This window comes from Varanus komodoensis, unplaced genomic scaffold (genome assembly GCF_004798865.1).
Source record: "Varanus komodoensis strain SLA01 unplaced genomic scaffold, ASM479886v1 scaffold6_4, whole genome shotgun sequence".
In the NCBI taxonomy this organism is placed as follows: Eukaryota; Metazoa; Chordata; class Lepidosauria; order Squamata; family Varanidae; genus Varanus; species Varanus komodoensis.
In genome coordinates, this window is record NW_025336347.1 from 11,965,527 (window position 1) to 11,985,478 (window position 19,952).

Genomic DNA, 19,952 nt, shown 5'->3' on the forward strand with positions numbered 1-19,952 from the left:
TGCTGAGCACTGCAGCCTACACTATCTCAGTTGCTTTGGCAGAGCAGAATGTAGACCAAAGCTATGCAATCTGGAAGCAGGTTGATATCTGCACCTTGTTCAGAGAAGGCAAAAGAGAGAAAGAATGAACCACACCAGTTTACATCCTGCTGTGCAAGAGGAATAGATTAATACAACCTTCCCCAACTTGGCACCTTTCAGATGTGTTGGTCTGCAGCTCTAGATGGAGAAGATGGCAGCTACAGACCAATGCTTTTGGAAAGTGCCAGGTTGGGTAGGCTGTTTCCAAAATTCTGTCAATGCATTACTGATGAAATGTAAGTCTTTACAAGGCTGTAAATAATGAAAGACTTTGGATAGATTATACATGGCAGCCATAGGGGATGAGTAGCAGAGTGGAACAGGGAGCAGGTAAGGAAGGCCTGGAGAGATCAAACTAAGTGAGCAAACTCAGAAACAGAACTGAGCCACAAGCCTGGTCCTACTATTCATGTTTAACAAATTGCTATTGCTTACAGTTCTATAAGAAAGCAGTATTTCTTTTCTTTTAATTTTAAAAGTCAATGACTTTTTGTTGAGAGTTTTAGGATGCAATCCTAGGCATGTTCAGGCAAAAAGGTTCTTACAACTTCCAGTATTCCCCAGTGGGCTGTTAGCAATGTGGAGAGTTATAGAAGCTTTCTTTCTACCCAAAGATGCATAGGATTGGAACCTTACTGACTTCTCTGGTCAATACACAAAATAAAGGTTAAAAACAGAAAATACACGAATGAATTAAAACATGTAAAAATCTAAAGCAAATAAAAACAGCTGCAGAATGAAACCAAGCCAAGGTCAACTTCAGAGGGCAACAACAGTGCAAGAATTTAAACCTATATTGGTGCATTTTAGAACAAAAATACAAAAAAAAAGCCTGGAAAAAGGATTTTTAACGTGTTTGGATTTAAGAACATCCACTCCTGTATTGGTTGCAGATCAGACTAAAAGCTCATGTAGCCTCGAAGACTAGCTTGATGGCATCCTTAATGTTTCCATCAGTGAGCCAGCAGATTTGGTCAGCCTATAAAAGGAAGTTTTAAGTCACAATGGGAGGCAAAAACTTTGGGACTGGGCATTTCCTCTGTAATTATTTAACCAATTTAGGTTTGGAATAACTGTCCTGAGCATCTGTAAAGAGTCAGTTCTAAGAGCAGATTTCATCATTGCCTTTATACCTTGTATGGGCAAGGAGACTCCAAACGCAGCACTGTAAACTTGTCAGAGCTAATTACAGCAGAAGGGAAACCACGGCAGCTGTCCAGATTTATTGCACAAAAAGCCATCACTAGCATTGCATTGTTTGCAATCTTTACTTCCGATAGATGCGTCCACCCTACAACGTGCCCACGATTTAACAGAGGAATATGTTTTATAAGAAGAACAGAGTGGAAAAGACAACAACTTTTGGCAAGGTAATTTCTTCAAATGCATCAAACTAATAACTTCAGTCTTGCGCACTGTAAGAAATGCCAGTGTTGATTAGATCAGTCATCCTGCCAGCTCAACTGCCTTGTGCCAGACAAAGAGTATAACAAAACAAAACCCTACCAATAGACAGCCTTTTAAAGTATCCTTTCCTCAGTTAAGTAAACAAAATAATTCACTTGCTATGCTGGACCAAGATCTATCTGCTCCAGCAGGAGGCAACCTTTTTGAAGCTATGGGAACGTATGATAATTTGAGAAACTATTGTGGGCATCAGCACAAAATGGCTGCCAAGGGAAGCACACCTAGTCACAAAAGGACAGATAACCTGCTTAAACAACGGTGTGAAAGACATTGGATCTCAGCCCAGTCAAAGATTGAACTCAGAGACTTCAATGTCAACAGAAAACAGTTCAGAAAAGGCAAGCTCTTTTTCTCTCTCAATCTACCTCCTCTGCCATCCAACTCATTCCCATCATTTCTTTCTCTCATACATATTGGATCACCACCTATAAAACACACACACACACACACCTATATCTTCTTCTTAATCATTTTCATTTCTTAAAACTGTCTCTGAGCCCCATCATGAGCCCAGAGGGTTTCATAAAAAATTAAGATGGCAGCATCTGGAGACCTGCAGTGTACTTTGAAGTCATCCTAGCTGCCAGTTAAGGTCATGCATTAATTTTTTTTTTAATTGGGAGGATTACCTTGGTAGGGTCCAAGAAGGGAGTTTATTATATAACCTTCCCCTGGATTCTGATCCAGCAGCCTGTTAACCGGAACAACCACTGAACTGTCCCTGCCAAATCATGAACATTCTCTGTTTCTGCTCAGCATCCAAATACAGTAATACACTGCTTCTGAACATGGAAGTTCCATCTTGTGACCCCATCTATAATAGTGTGCTTATCCCCTTGGCTGTAATACACACCACACTGGCTACCAAGAGGCTTCCAGGCCTGATTCAAGGTTCTGGCCTTGCCCAAAGTGATGCTCTTGGGACAGCAGAACTGAAGAATATAACACTCTGGCCCCATCCATCAGTCAGGGAACCAAGTCTCACCAGGAGGCTGCAGCTGCTACCTTCCAGAATAATCATAATACTAATGCATTGGTGTGAACCAGCCAAAGAGCTTTGGCTACTAGGCAGTATAAAAGTGAAAACTGAGGATGATGATGATGATGATGGCAGAGGCAGCAGCAGAAGCTAAAATGATGAAACTGAAGTTGTCCCACTCTGGACACATCATGAGAAGTCAAGACTCACTAAAGAAGACAATCATGCTCGTGAAGGCAGCAGAAGACAAAAAACAACCATTAGACGGCTTGATTCCACAAAGGTGGCCACAGCCTTGAGTTGCCAAGAGCTAAGCAGGGCTGTCAAGGAGAGGACATTCTGAAGGGCATTCATTCATAGGGTTGCCCTAAGTTGGAGATGACTTGATGTCACGTAAACGCAACAGCCTGGAGATCTATCAGGCCCGTCATTCTAATGCAGGGAACCAGCTCTGCCCTCTGCTTGCTTTGCACTCACTAAGGCCTCCAAGTGCTACAAGCCACACCACAAGTGAACCAATTCTTATGTTGATCCCCCCTAGTGCAAACTTCAGAAAATAGAAAGGATGAGTCACTTCAGCTGGCGAACAGCACTTACAGGAATGTGTCTCACAGGCCTATGATAACCTGTCACTCCTTTTACCTTGCAGATGGCACAAAGACAGCTAGTTTAATACAAAGTTGTCATCCTGACATTGTAGTGCTCTCTGTCTTGCATAAATGCATCTCATGTGTTTGACACTGAAAGCAGGATTTAGATTCTTCTGGTTTGTAGCAATCCTACTGCAATTTTTCCTATAAGAATGTTAGCAGCTGGAAGCATTTCTACAGAGTGGGTTTAAACCACCTGTAGCAGCAAATTCTCTTGTCTCTTGCTTCACATTTGTGTCTCATTACTATTCCCCAAAGGCTGCAAACAGCAAACTCCTGACCCCAAAGACCGAGGTCACCCATTATACCAGGGGAGCTGAACCTCATTCAGTTTGAGGGCCAAATTAAATTTCAGAAAAGCTCTTGGGGTGACGCTCCAGAGCGAGGCAGCACCAAAGGCAGAAGGGTCAGTGTCAGAAATGCCAAAACTACATAATATCTTAAAGTTGTTACTGCCAGGGACTAAGAAGAGGCTCTTAGGAGAGGCTTTCTGAACTTTTCACATGCAAGTGAAAAAGCCAACAGGTGATAGATGGCCAAGGAAAGGGACATGATGACCTGGGCTTCCCTAGAAGGCAGGATCAGAAACTTTGGAGAGCTAGAGCTGGCCTTGGCCCTGAGCGTCCCCACCCTTGCATCGCATCATCAATTGGACAAGGTTTACAACAGAATCCCAGGAAAATGATGCTTCCACTTGCCAGTCCCACCCACCCACCCACCCTTTGCAGCTGCATCTCCATCAGGACTCCAAAAGCTGCAGTTTCTCCTACCCCAGAAACACTGCGATCAGAAGCAGCAGCACCTATCACGTTTCTGCTACTTATTTCTGCTTTCAAAGGCATAGAAGGCCTATCAGGAAAAACAGAGCCCATAATAAGCTTAATGATACCAAGAGAGAGGTTGTGATATAGTCACTCAGGGATCTATATTCTATTACCCTTGTGGTATGTATGGCGGGGAAGTGGGGGAGAAGCTTCTGACAGGAATGAATATTTGTGAACATTCTGTCTGCTCAGGACACAAATCAGGTCAGCTTCTGCTAGGGAAGAAAAAGCTGGAAACAAAACCTCATGTGATGCTTTAGACAGGAGGAGTGTTCTGTGACAGGCAGTGCCTGGAAAGAGGTCCCAAGAGGTAGAGAAGTTAAAGGGCAAGCTAGCTGAAGGATTCCCAACAAACCATGGATTTTACCTGAGGAAACTAGAGAGAAAGCAGTTAGCTGGGGAATGGATTCAAAATTTCAGATTTCTACCAGCCAGTCAATTCTTTGGTTCCCAGCTTCCCATCTTGATTCTACAGTTTATATTCCCCAGTCTTTATTGAACAGATGTGCAGTTCTTTATAGACACTTGGATAAAAAGAACTAAGAAAGACACTAGAAATCATTAAGCCATCACAGAATGTTTACTTCAACCAGAACAATTTTATAGGGTTTAAAAAAAGAAAACACAAGATAGTGTTAAGCATTTAACTTAGAAGTTATGTTTGTTTTCCCACAGCCAAGTATACAACATTATGAATAAGAAAGAAAGGAGCCAATATTTTTTCTTGGTTAACACAAGAGCTCAAAACAGGAGGGTGCGTTTATCTTGTTTAATGTTTTTCTCTCCTCTGACCTCTAAAAGGCTCTAAGTAAATTTTGTGGTAAAGCAAAGAACATGAGCAGCTAGGGAGGCTCAGACGGTTATAGTGGCTGAATACACTCTTTGTGGGATTGGCAGCATTGCTGTGATCAAGGCTGGTGGCTTGGGATTATAAACTTTTATTTCCCTTCCAAGAGACCTGCAACATGGTGAAGAATGTAAGCAACTCTCGCGCAACCCATTTTACTCAGTTATGTTTACAAATTGTAGTGTTTATCTATGGTTTTATTTTGTCCTATAGTTACATGTTTCTTTTCTCTGATGACCTCTGCACAAATAATATGTTCATGTAGTATGTGGGGGAGCTGGACATACTGAAGGGGAAAGGAAAATGGGATCAAGCAGATAACATCGCAACATAACACCTTAACAGAGCTTGTTCTAGACCTTGCTCTCCAGCATCTTTCCAAATACACATACAGTTCCCTGCAGAAGTATTCACCCCACTTCGAGTTTTCCACATATTGCTGTGCTACAAGCTGTAATTGGTGTACATAAGATACTCAATTATGACAGTCCAAAATATGTTTATTGCAGTACAAAAAATTAGATCAACAAAAACAAACAGGCACTTGATGGCTACAGAAGCATTCGCGTCCTTTGCTCTGACATGTCAGCATAAGCTCTGGTACAACCTACTGTCTCCAGAAGTCACATACTGTAGCTGAATGCATACTCCAGTAGTTGAATGGAGTACACAGGTGTGCTAATCCAGTGCCACATGCTCTCAAAGTAAATGCACACATTTTTCAAAGTAAATGCACCAAAGGTTGCTGCCGAGCAAACCTAAACAATCAGCATCATGAAGGCCAAAGAGTTAACAAATCAACCCTTGACTAAAGATGGACAGAAGTACTAATCAGAGTTAGGTTATTTAAAAAATCCTGCACTATGAACTTCTTCCAGAAAACCATTAAATAAATGCATTATTAAAAAATGAAAACAAACGGCTTAACCATGAATCTGCCTCAGGAAGGCTGTCCACCAAAACTCAGTGGCCAGGTAAGGAGGGCATTAATCAGAGAAGCACCCAAGAGGCCAATGGTAATTCTGAAGGAACTGGAGACACCCACAGCTGAGATGGGAGAAACCATCCATGGGACAATATTTCACAACACTGTCCTTCATGGTGAGATATAAGCCTTTGCTGAAGCTTGCTGAAGCCCAGCTGGAGTTTGCAAAGAGGTGCATGGGCCACAGGATATATAGGGGAAAAGGCTCTCTGGTCTGATGAGACCAGAATTGGATTTTCTGGCCCTGCCACAGAATGTGAATGCTTGAACACCAACAGTGATCATTACCCTGAGAACACCATCCTCACAGTGAAGCACATAGTGGCAGCATCATTCTGCAGATGCACTTCCTCATCAAGGTCTAGAAATCTAGTCAGGATTGAGGAAATGTGGATGGATCCAAATACAAGGCAAATCTAGAGGAAACCCTGTTTTGGCCTGCAAGGGACTTGAGACCAGGGAGGAGGCTCATTTTCCAGCAGCACAATGACCTTACCTGCACTGCCATAGAAACAGTGGAGTGGTTCAGAAATAGGAGCCCAAATGTCTTAGAATGGCCCACTCAAAGCCAAGACCTCACCCCCACTGAGAATCCATGGTAAGATTTGAAAGCTGTCCACCAACAATCCCTGTTCAACCTGACAGAGCTGGAACACTTTGGACAGGAGGACTGGGCAGACACTGCAGGATCCAAATGTGCAAGAGTGACAGAAACTTACCCAAGAAGACTCATGGTTCTAATTGCTGCCAGAGGTTCTTCTACCTAGTATTTATTCAGGGAAGCAACAAGTGCCAGTCTGATTTTGTTCACTTCAATTTTATGTCACAGTAAAAATAGTTTGCAACCTCACAGTGTGGAGTGACTTGCATACAGCAAGTGGCGACAACTAGATCCTTCAATTCAGGTTGCATGAAAACTTTCACACAACTAAATGTAGAAAAGCCACAGTGGCTGTTGACTTCTGCAAGGCCCTGTTCCTGTATGGACAGCTTCATGTCTATTCCAGGATGGCTTTGAAGAAGAGACGGGGAAATCTGGCTGCTTCAAAGCAACCAACTTATTCAGCCTGTAATTTGGAAATATGGAATTTCAGTAGTTTCTCAGCAACCAGCCAACAGATTCTCCCCCAGTGTCCCAGTTTTCTAACACCTCTCCATGATGAATAGGGGAAGGCCACACCCAGTGCAACACCTGGGACCTATGGACAACTGCTCACACCCAGGCATTCGGACTGGCCTCACAGCTGGTGGCTGCCCTGGAGTCTCCTTCTTAAAACAATCATGTGTACACTGCTTTGCGCAAACAGCACTGTACTTTCCACAGAAGCTACTGGGAATCCCTCACAGGGAAGAGAGGGCTGTGTGTACTTCAAAGCAGGCCAGTAGCCAGACAGCTCATGATAAGAAGGATACATATTCAGTGAGAGCAACCTTTAATTTTATTTTTAAAAGAAACTGTCCATTTATTACAGGGCCTCTGCCAAGAAAATTGAGAAATGGAAGACATTTACTCCTTAGCAATCAAATGGATAGCATATTGGCCATCTATTCATCCCGATACCTTTCCAACTAAAAAGAAGTAGACTTTGAATTTGAGACTGAAGTGAAGAATTCATGGAAAAGGCCTGGAATATTCTTGGGCCAGCACCCCAAGCCATCTTGAGCAGAGGCTCCATATTTACAACAATTGCTGTATCAAGGTAATTCATGGAGGAGATTATCAGTAGCTACTAGTCCTGCGGCTACCTCCAGAATCAGAGGCATTGTGTTTATACACCAGTCGCTGGGGAACTTGGGCAGAAGAGTGGTGTTGCGCTCATACCCTACTTGGAGATCTTCTGGGCAGCCGGTGGGCTACAGTGTGAACAGAATGCAAGACTGGTTAGATCCTTGGTCTGAGCTTGGCAAGGCTCGTCCTATGTTCTTATGATGCAACACTGCTTGGTAACACAGATATCACTGCAGGGATGAGCCAATTAACACAGGCAATAGGATCAATCCTCTTGCCCTGTCTCCTGCTCCTTTGACCTTACTTAAACCACAGGAAATATAAGACAAATCTCTTGATGAGTAGTAGTTCATAAATTCTGTGTTAATATTTTCCTTGCAAATTTCATTGTTCAAGAATGGCTGCTTTAAGGTAATGGACAAAGTATCCCGAATCAGTTAAGTCCTTAAGATGTCACAGAACTCTGCTGTTTTTGCTACAACTGACTAGTATGGTCTACCACTCTGGGAATTGCTAGAATAAAGAGGCAAATGTGCATGTATGCCAGTAAGTCCTGCTGATTTCATTAGACTAAACTTCCAAGTAAGGAAAGCATAGGAGCTATCCAACTGGGGCACGCACAGGTCAAGCAGGCATTCACTAAAACTGCTATTACACATTTTGGTAAATGTTGTAAGTCGGCTGCCGGTGGGATTAAGTGGGTGACCAACCATGTCATCCCATACATTCTTGCTCAAAAGCCAATTGAGATCAGTGGGATTGAAACCCAGGCAAGTGCGTATCAGAGCACAATCTAAAAGAACTTGCATCACTATGCTGCATACTCGGAGGAAAACACTTCTTCCTCTTTGTTTCTAGAAGTAGGCTAATATTATAACAGGATGAAATATACTTCAGGGAAATCAAAATGTACTATTCCTACTCCCATATTCACAATTTGCTTTTCCCCATGACCACTTCAGAACCTTATGCAGTACATTTTACTTCCTTCTGGAAAAAAGATCTTACCCCTCCATCCTGAGCCACCACTAACCTGAGATTTCTATCAGACCATTAAGTTTCCCCTCCCTGCTCCTTGTCAGACGTGTGGGATGAGCCACTTGTGACATCTTAAAGGAAATTATTTTAAAGCAGGCTGTTATAATAAGGCAAGGTGGCTCTTTAAGAATTCAATTAACTTCCAGCTTGTTTTGCAATAAATCGTCCCAGAGCACGCCCTGCCACTCTTCATTCCAGGCATAGTGTCCGGAGACTGCCCAGATGTTTCAGCCTCCGGTTCTCCTCCATGGAAAGTTTCCGCCTGGAGGCTGCTGCATTTAGACATTCTGTTCTCCTGACTCTACTTAATCTAGAGTGCTGTCAGAACTGTCACATGAACAGTGAATCATGGCCCCTTACTGAAAGCCCTCAAGAGGAGCTCAGGGCAGACAGCTGCACAAACCTGCACCCAAATGGGGTCTCTCTTCACACAAGAGGGTTTTACAACTCAACCTTGGGATAATCCCAGAGCTTGACTGACAGGACCTGTTTGTTCAATAACAGAAATTTGTCAAAAACAAATTGGCTGTCTGTCAAACAGACACCCTTGCCTGGATTCCCTAACCTCACCTTTTCTCCCTTTCCTCCCACCCTCACCCAACCCCTTCCATGCAGGGAGATCCATTTTCTTTGTTCTAAACAAACTGGAATTATAAAAGAATGCTGCTGTGCTGCAAACCTTAATAGATTTGCACATTTCCCCTCCTCCCCTCCTTTCTTCTTTAGCATTTCCCAGGATAACATATAATCCTTTGCACCTGCAAAAGCTCCACAGACTGCAGACTGCCAAGAATCGACCACGTGTCCTTGCTTCCATGACCAGAGTTCCTGTGTTTAAAGAGATAGGAGGAGGGGGGAGTCAGTATCTGCCCTATTTCCAACTTGTGGGTTAGCTAGAGAGAGAATGGAGACGGGCGTTTTAAAGCGCTATCTTTGTGGCATTTCCAATTATGTAAGTCATTCCTCCAACCCCTTCCCCTAATGTTTTCATGTGCTCACAAAAATAGATGGTCTAGGGAAGATAAATAGTACTGAAAGAGAGTAAGTGTGTGTACAGAGAGTTAAGTATGTATTCGTTTCAGCCTGGAGCAATGCAATTTTGCAGATATTGCCTGGATTTTTCTTCCTCTTGGGAAGACAAAACATGCACACAAAAAGGAACACTGGAAAAGTATCAGCAGTGGCTTCCAATCCATATGCACATGCCAAACAAAACCATTTCCAAAGGACAGTCTCTGCATTACTCCATGCCCAAATACTTTGCCTTCAACCTGAGGAGAGTAACAGCAACATTTTGCAACCTGCTACTTCAATCTCAAACTAAGGCAGGCCACTCTGCCACCACTCCCAAGTGCAGACTTAAAGTCTTATGCCACAGGTCAGCATTCTCCCCATTTTACAGATGTGGAAAAAGCATGGCCAGGAGATAGTAAGCTGCCAAGGTGATGTTGTGAGCTTGTTGCTGAGCTGAGATGTGAAACCAATTTTGGCAACATAAAGATGTTCATATTTTAAGCAATGAGTCCACTGTGGATTGCACTGCACATTTGACCCACATTTTGGATAGAACTGCAAACTTGCAAATTGAAAGCCAATTATTCAAAGTGTTGAATGTCTGTCCCCTGTGACAATAATGAAGCCACCTCCCTCTGTCCTTCTTAGATGGATGTACAGAGAACTGATTGGCTGGCCATTGAGGCAACTGAGAAGAACAATGTTTCAACTAAACACAAAATCAACAGTGTTTTTTTTTTTAAGGGAAAAAAAGATGCTGAGTGAACATTAATCATGCCAGATGCCTGGAAAAGATGTTTTTATGAAGTTAAAACTCTGCTAACAGAATAGATGAGTGAAAATTCACACTGGAGTATTGTGTCATAGAGAAGGCAAAGACAGGGGAAATGCAGCTTGCCCCTGAGCTGCAAAATTTAGAAATGATCCTGGAAGGTGTAGTTAGACCCCAACTCTGAACTGGCTCATTTAACTACTGAATTCTTCTGTCTAGAGTGTATATTTAAGCCAAGAAATCCAAAACCTAGAATAAGGGCAATGCTTTTCTACAGCTGAACTCAAAGCATGTGGAGGACCAAGGCCAATTTAAGCTAGCCAACAGAAAACAATAAAATCTCCCGACTGTTAGGCCAACTCAGTCATGGTGCAGTCTTCCCCAGGGATGCAGGGAAAGCCCTACTAGCTGGATCATATAAAAACAGATGGCACAAGACAGCACAGGGAATAATCCTGCACTGGCAAAGACTGGACATGGATGATCTAATATGTTCCATTCCATCGCTCTGTTTCAATAGGGAGATACAAAGTGAAATGTACAAGGGACAAGGAATGAATACACCAGCTAAAGGGAAAGACAATCACTGTAAGTCTATACAGTAAGACGGAATCTTTACCCATAGCACAGGGGTGTGTGTTCTATCAAGGGCCTCAGGGATACTGTCTGGGGAACATACTGGTGGGCCTACTTCCTCTTCTCACTGTCACTTTTTGCACTCTTCTTTGCTCTCACTTTCTTCTTTGTCTTTTCCCCACCTTTTACTGCTTTCCTTTTTTTTCTTTCTCTGTCTACCCAAGAAGGTTGCTGAGGCAGGGCAGGAGAGTCAGATCTGAGCTGATCGCTTGTGGCATGCTTTCCAAGCCTTCCACTGTTCCCTGAATTTTGCTTCCCCACCCCCCACCTTCCCCGTTCTAGCCCTTTTCTCTTCCCGAGCTGTATGTTGGTCACCTTTGCTATAGAGGAAAATTGGCCATGCAGGAAGGTAGCTGTGTGGATGGGGGCAAGAAATTCCAAACAACAAGAGGGGAGGTTTTATGTAACAGTAATTCCTCCCGATTTTGCTGCTGGTGCTGACTATGATAGCTTATAATATACCATCTGGAAAAAACATGGAGCAAGCTCACCCCCTTGTAGCTTGCAGGTTTCAGGTGCATGGCAAGCAAGAAATACTCTGTCTGGAATTATTGCTAAGCAGCCACATATGGTAAGCTCTTTGCCATGTATGTTGTTCTAATTACATTTAATTTTTTTCCCAAACAATCTCATGATGGATGCTGGTTAGCTGAGAGATCAGATAGCTTAAAGGATTATTGTTCTGGTAAGGCTGCCTTCATTAGCCTGGTGCCACTCAGATGTGTTCCATTGCAGCTCCCATCATCCCCAGATAACACTGCCATTGGTCATGGATCTAAAGGCCCTCTGTGAGACTGGGGTTTAGGGCTCCTGCCTACTGTAAGCAAAGCATACCACTAGAGGCAAAAAGCCCCCTCACCCCACACTACAATATTAGACTTTAGGAGGAGGGGTCTCTCTGCCCCGTATGCCCTATTAGAAATGTTTTCCAAGGCAGAAAATCCAAATAGCACCTTTCCTGCTATTAAAATATAGGAAGAAACTATATAATATTTTATTTTTATTTATTTATTTATTAAAACATTTTTATGCCGCCCCATTCGCCAAAGCCTTGGGGCGGCTTACAACAATAAATTGTAATAGACAATTTCCTGCCCTTTCATGGTACCCCAAACTCTTGCTTGAAAAGATGCTTCTCCATGCCTAATGGAAGGGCAAGCGATACTCACAGTGATCTGTCACTGCTGACAACACACTTTGCCTTGCCATAGAGACATTCCTGACATAGGGCAGTGCAACTAGCAGCTGAATGCCGAAGGGGAAAACAGCTAATCTCTACTATATTGGGATGAGACGTAAAATATTATACTTTGGCTCTAAGAGACCTGACCTCAAGACTGAAAACACTGAGTGTGCTAACAGATAATTTGGGGCAGCCCCAGACTCTCGGCATCAGCTCCACATTGATAAAATGCGAACAACTGCTAGTTGAACAAAATAGTTGAGCAACATAAATTGCAGTTGAACAAAATAAATAGTATAAAGACCTTTGTTTATGAAAACCGCTGTCTGATAACCTACACATCAAAAATGATCATGAATGTTGCCAACAGCCACTTGATGAACAGTACAATTCTTTTGACATCCAAAGAAAAATGAATTTAAATACTCCCCCTCCCTACACACATGCTCTTGAATCACGACCAGGCAGCCTGGTGCCTGCCAGACTACAGCTCCCATAATCCCTGAACATTGGCCATTCTGATTGGGGCTGAAAACAGCTGCAGTCCCAAACATCTGGAGGGCCCTAGGTAGAATACCCTTGAAAAGAATAAGGGGACTAGTAATGCATGTAATTATAGAAGCCCCCCCCCCCCCCCGGCCACTCTCTTTGATCCAATTAATTCTGAAATTGTAAATACATTGACTAGGTATCAATATGAGTACACAAGGATTTGGTCATCCTGTTTCTTTCTAATGATTCCCTGTCTGATTGCTTCAGGCGTGTACTATTAAAGACAGCAGGAAATAATTAGCCATGTTTTTCTTTCAGGGCAATACCCATTCCCACCAGCGTTCCCAGTACTGGAAAGCAAAAGATGACAAGCGCTGTGCTTTTAAAACAGGCAGTAATGCCAAGCCTATGTCATGTGTATTCTATTAGACCCAAGACTGAATAGAAGACTTTGTTTTCCACTTCAAAGGACCCATCCCAATCTTGCGCTCTTCCCTTATGAATAACAAATTGGAAATAAATCTTCTGGCTGAAGCACATGGAAACTCATACAATCTGGTCCCTCCTTGGCTTCCTAGGTCACTTGTATGCTAAGCTGTGTTTATTTTTTAAAAATGTGTACTTTGAGAAGTACCAACATGGGACCTAACTTGAATTGCAAGCACATTTCTGCACTCCATAAAATACATCTAGTGCACACTCAGGAAACATACAGTAAAAACTCAGTTTACCCTCTTCCCCTCAACCCCAAGATGATTTCTAGTTGTGCACAAGCTGTCTTGGCTTCCTTTTTCATTCACCTGCCATAATTACTCCTATTAGTTAGCTACACATTCATCTTCAACCCACCCCCCCTTTCCCATATTCCAAAGTGAATTCTATCCCACATTCTGCTGGAAGGAGAAAGACAGTATCACTGAAGATGCTCTACTGAATAAGGATATCACTTCTCAACTATTTCTGGGAAGAAAAGCATAATTGCATGGAGTTCTTTTTAGAAAAGAGTCCATAGTGTACCGGTAATAAATATGGCTAAATAAATAAAATAAGACTATCAGATCTTCTAGATCCCCCAGAATCTACAGTTTGTCATCCTTACCCACTATTCTTACTGCCAAATTCAAGGCTTCTGCCTCAAATTCAACAAAAGTGCCACCTTCAGTAATCAGATAACTATGTTCATTAGCCACTCAGAATACTTATTGGAAAAGCAGCTCACTGTGCTGAGCACTCACAGGAGCAACTGGTCTAGTGCACTTCTCAAAATATTCTGAAATGAGCGGAAACACTCATTTCCAGAGGCAGGCATACCAACGGACCCCAGCCTATCTTGACTCAGTGCTCTCTGTAGAGGTGTGAAAGCTCTAACCTGCAAGTTAACACTCCCAGGAATGGAGGTGAAGTGGCCCACCTGGAGAAGGCCCACAAAAGCTTTAATATGCATACATTTCTTCATTGTACTTTCTGGTCAAAACTTTCTTCTATTCCCAGGCATCTGAAGGCATATGATGATTTAATCTGTTTTATTATGGTATTTTAATGGGAATTATTTTTAGATATGTTGTACTTTGTATGATTTAATAATTCTGTAGCCATGGGTGTTTCCTAAGAGGAGGGCAACTAGGAATTATCATGATTATTGTCATTATTATAGTAACTATTTTCCCAGGAGAAAATATTAGATTTTAGGTATAAATACATCAAGAAAATTTTTATGTTATACAAACATGATATAAAGAAAACTGCAAAGAAAAGATGTACTCCTGCAAACATACCCTTTAGCCTCCTCATTCTCCCAACAAAAACACATTATGGAACAAAAAGAGGTGGGTTGGCAACAGTTTGTGCCCCCTCCCCTCCACAATGCAGCCACCAAAATGTTTTTGTTTTTTTTTAAATGTTAATTTTCATCCTTTTGGCGCTCCATAGCTACTAAGGATGCCATTTCAGCCCTTCTTCCTTTTAAACTGAATTTTGGGGGCAGCTGGAGGCTGCAGGGACCCAACACCATCTCTTAAGCATGTTAGCTAAAAAGGCCAAAATTCCCACAAATCTCATGTTCCTCAGCAAATTATGCTTAGCAGCCTTAGTATCAAGTTCCGAATATTTCTGAACAGTTTTTCTTACAAATACAAGGCATGCTTTTTCAAGTATTCAAAAGAATATATATTGTAAAGCTTTCTTATATTAATTTTCATAAAGCTGGATTCACTGTCGGCCTCTTCAGATGAAAAGGACGTATCCCACTGGAAGCAGGGAGCCGAGTGGCAATTCCTGCAGCTCCATCCTTCCCCCAAAGCCCAAAGAGCACCTCACACACTGTACTGTATGGTCTCTCAAACCCTTCAGAGCAATTTGGAGGACAACTTCTAGTAGGCTTCAGATCAGGCCTCGAGTTTCTCACCCCTGAGTGGGTCGAGCACCTAACTGCTGCTCTCAGCTTCTGCTTACTAGCAGGCCCCTGGCCTGAATTTCTAAGGAAAGGGGAACTGATCTTATCTTCCTGCCTGTCCGGAAAGCCCCTGTCCGCCAACCTCTGATGACAACCCAGGGGATCCCAAACCAAGAACTTCTGGAAGCCCAAAAAACACCTCATAGACCATCCTGAATGGCCTCTCAAACCCAATTTGGAGGCCCACTGGGAGCTCCAGTAGGGAGGGAGAATCAAAGAAATCTGCCCCCATCCCCTCTCCACTTCTGACTGCCAGGTAATCCAGTTTATGGAGTTCCACTCTGCATAGCACTGGATCAAACCCATCAGCTGCTGTTTTAGATACCCTTGCTTTGGATTAGCACAGTTTTACCATTCAAAAAACAATGCAACCTTTCTCACTGAAGTCAGCCATTCAGGATTCTCTATGAGCGGAAGAGCAGGACAGGAATATATTAAAACAACAAAAAAAGGAATCTTGCTAAAGTTGTTCAGTCTCCCATCAACATCTCTCCAAGGTGTCTGGGCAGGCTTCAGATAGTTTTAAAGTGATGAGGCATTGCATACAAAGAGTCGTGCAGGATCAGAACAAAGGTCTGTCTAGTCCAGCATCTTGTTTCGCACAGTAACCAGCCAGACACCTCTCAGAAGCCAAAAGCATGACAGGAAAGCACCATGATACAGCTTCTAGTAGGCTTCAGAGCAGGCTTCGAGTTTCTCACCCCTGAGTGGGTTGAGCATCACCTTCTGCTTACTAGCAGGCCCTTGGCCTGAATTTCTAAGGAAAGGGAAACTGATCTTATCTTCCTGCCTGTCTGAAAGCCCCTGTCCCTTAACCTCAGATGGCAACCCAGGAGATTCCAAGCAGAGAAGGTCTGGCTCAACTGCAAAATGCCCTGCTTTGCATACAGGAGGCCCCAGGCATCAGGGATGCACCTACATTATTTTAGACCCTAGCACTTAATGGTCTTATGGGGGTGGGGGGACTCTTTAGACAGCTGTGTGCGCCACCTCAGTTGCAAAGCACAAAACTAACATTTCTCTCCCTCTGCTACGGCCATTCCATGCTTTACAACTGCATGGAGGGTCAAAATTTAAAAAAAAATCTATGCATGTTCAGTTTTGCATTCAGAGCTCCCTTGAATCACAGCACCATCGTGACTACAAGAATAAAATGTGAATGCACTTCTGCTGCCCTGATACCCTCATCACCTGCGGCTCACTCACTGGTCCGCTTGGGGTTCCTTAGGCTGTGGAGCCCTGGACTTGGGTCCTGGCTCATCATCAATACAGACAATTAGAAATATTGTAATCTCATTGTTACAGTGTGATCGACTGACACTTCTTTATCTGTTCTGTATGTGATGACCTCAGAATCTTATTGTAATCTCTGCATTCTGTCATCAATTGCCCTGTACCTGTGTACCTATAAATGCCCTGTAATGGTATTGAAGCTTTGCAGTGAGTTTATCTCTGCTAGCTTGCGGGAACCTGGGATAGACAATAAAGATGTGGAGGTTCATAACAATTGATCTTTTCTACAACCCCGAGTTTTATTTCCTCATCTCAAATTGAGATTCCGGGATTCTGACACTATCTAGCAGTCAGATTAGATGGCGCTGTGTTGGATGCACCAATTATCTGACTCAACAGGCTGGTTTGCTCAATTTCTCCCTTCACACCCACACTGCATAACCACATCTGGCCATGTACTCAGAGGCCATGTGAAAAAGTGCTAGCTGGGCTGAACAGTTCCCCCTCCCCTGTGCAGCAGAAGCCCTTCCTGTGGCCAATATGTACTGTGGTGGTAAGGTCCCCTCACCTCCTTATGCATTCTGTTGATGCGTGTGTGAGAAGGGGCTGACTGAACTGATAAAGAATTATGTTTTAAGTCACATTCAGTGAATGCACAAAGCATCCTCTTCTCTATTATTTATTTAAAATATTTGTATGCTGCCCAATTGTGCCACAGCACCCCTGGGCAGCTCATAGTCACAAGATAAAGGTAAAGGTTTCCCCTTGACATTAAGTCCAGTCATGCCTGACTCTAGGGGGTGGTGCTCATATCCGTTTCCTAGCCGAGGGAGCCAGCGTTTGTCCACAGGCAGTCTCCGTGGCCATGTGGCCGGCATGACTAAACACCGAGGTGCAAAGAATGCTGCTACCTGCCCACCGAAGTGGTACCTTTTTATCTACTTGCATTTGCACGCTTTCGAACTGCAAGGTTGGCAGGAGCTGGGACGGAACAATGGGAACTCGCCCCGTTGTGCAGATTCGAACCAGTGACCTTTTGATCTACCAGCCCAGCAGCACAGCGGTTTAAACCACTGCGCCACCTGCAGTCCCAGTCACAAGATAAAACACAATAAAAACCAACTACAACATAAAGTATTATAATAAAACATTAAAGTACAACAGCAATTTTAAAAATGGACAAAAATACAAAACAAAGGTCAAGTGGGATTAACTATTAAAATAATTTTTAAAAAGGAAGGTCTTTGCCTGGCACCGAAAGGAATATAAGAAAGGTGCCAAGGTGAATCTCTTTGAAGAGAGCATTCCAGATTTGGGGAGCAGCTGCAGAAAAGGCCCTCCTTTTATGAACACATTATAGCGCTCAGGGCCGAGCCAGGCTTTCAGCTGCAGTGACTTCTGGATGAACCTCTACCAGGGGTCTCTTAAGGCACAGCTGGGGAATGTGTGGCCCTCTAGATGTTGTTGAACTACACCTCCCATGCTTCCTACCATTGGCTATGCTGGTTAGAGCTGATCCTAACAGCAGTCCAGCAACATTGGGAGGGCTACACAACTCCACCCGCCCCACACCAGTTTAAGGAGAATTAATTCTACTGTTGCAAAGACAGTGATTGTTTTCCTCACAAGATCTCCTAAGCCAACCATACTGCACACTGGAATGTGCTTCCAATGTTTCCTATGTGGGTGGAGGGGGGGCAGGGTTGATGTGGATAATGTTGCAAATAGAAAAACAATAATGTCTACACAGAATTCTAGATCAAGCAAAAAGTACTAATCTGCTTGTGTTGAAGTACTATCCAAACAGGTATTCTGGGTACAAAAGCAGTCTAAATTCAGTAACAAGTTTTGGAACGGAAAATGCTTTCAGTACATATTTAGAATGAGGCATGCACAGACTCACTAGAAATAGGATCACTTCCCATTCTGAAAACAGGACTGAAAGCAGTGAAAAACTCCATGTGGATTCATCCTCAGGGAGCCTGTTTCCAATATGCTTCCTCTTTCCAAACTCTTAAGCATTTTCAAAGGGTGTTTTAACATGGCCAGTAATGCATTTCCTTTCCCTTCCCTGTTCCAAGCTTACAGCAACTTACAGATGGTGCACAAGAATGTCTTTGACAGTATTTTAAAGCCACTGTGAATAACTGTTATTGTGACACTAATAAAGTGAGGTTTTGTTTGCTGAGCAGCTGTGGCTATATTGTTTGGGGGGGGGGGGGAGAATGAGGCAGCCATTAGGCCAGTGGAATGTATGCTCTCCATTGGATGGAAGTGACCTCATCTGCCTTGAAACAGTGCACTAGAAATCTGGTTTCCGTGAAAGAGCACCTAAGCAAATGGCAGACACGTTAGTGTAACTGGGACAATTAGTGCCTAATCCCCCAAAGAAGCAGAGTCGTTACACCAAGATGGAGAAGGGAATGGTAGAACGCTTACTGCACAGCTTGCAAGGAAATGGGTTTAAGGCTTTGTCTGGGTTTCATCTACCCTGGGCTTAAACACCACTGAGAAAAGTAAGAAGAGAAATGGAAAGCTAAACTGGGAGCTGGGGAAAAGGGAAAGAGAAAAAGCAGACAGACAAAAAAGAGAGAAGGAATGAAAGGGGGAGAAAGTTCATTTGCTGGGAACTCAGCAAAAGTCATTTTAAGCATGTTGATACTGTCAAGAAGAGTGTGTTTTTTAAAAAGTGTGCATACATGCACATGAGCCCCATGAGCTGTCAGAGATGCTAAACACCAAAAATCAGTAGCTCAGTGTTGAACAGAAATATTGTTTTGCCTTTTGTGTGTGTGTGTGTAAAGAATCACTGCAATACTTCAGAGCAGGGAAGGCAATGTGTGACTTTCCCAAATGTTTTGGCTGAGAACTTCCATCATCTCTGGCCAGCACAGCCCATGGTTAGAGATGATGGAAGTTGTAGGCCAGAACAATCTGGAGAGCCAAAGTCTGCCTATCCTGGCTTTAAAAGAACTTGCCTGTGTCACCAGAGCATCTCAGGATGATTGTTTAGAATATTCGTGTGGGAAGAGGTTGTGATACACTGCAAATATTTCAGACTCTAACTGTCTCCTCAGACCACTGAAGCAAGAAGAAAGTGCAGCAGGTGCTGGCTGCCACCGAGCAGGCTCATGTCAGGAACCAGGAAAAATGGCTGTGAGGCTCAGCTCTGTGCAAGATCCATCAAAGGTAAGTCTGCCTGCACTGAGGAGGCTTACGCTCCTTCCAGAAAGCTGCCCAGAGGATTCTAGGCTAAGACTATTTGGGCTAGTTGGTGAAGTCATGAATTGCCTCCCCTACAGGCAGTGCTTATGCTATTAATTACTGCTATTAATTAACACTGCTTATGTTAAACCAACATTCAGAGCTATAAACAAATACAGCATAAAGCCAGTAATAAAAAATACAACAGACTGTATAAAAACAAGGCTTTATACAGCACAAAACACGCTGTTGTCTGAAGAATGCTGGAAATAGTAGGATTTTTTCTTTCTTTCTTTCTTTCTATGAATTTTTTCTTTTTTTCTTTCTTTCTTTCTTTCTTTCTTTCTTTCTTTCTTTCTTTCTTTC

General features: G+C 43.1%; 1 protein-coding gene across 1 annotated transcript in view; it reads right to left on the reverse strand.

Moving 5' to 3' along the window:
• SLC25A26 (solute carrier family 25 member 26) overlaps positions 1–19,952 on the reverse strand; it is a 149,423-nt gene that overhangs the window by 23,664 nt on the left and 105,807 nt on the right. The window contains exon 7 of the mRNA XM_044451855.1: positions 9,359–9,428. Coding sequence (XP_044307790.1) covers positions 9,359–9,428 — 70 coding nt within the window. The remainder of the gene's footprint in view (positions 1–9,358; positions 9,429–19,952) is intronic.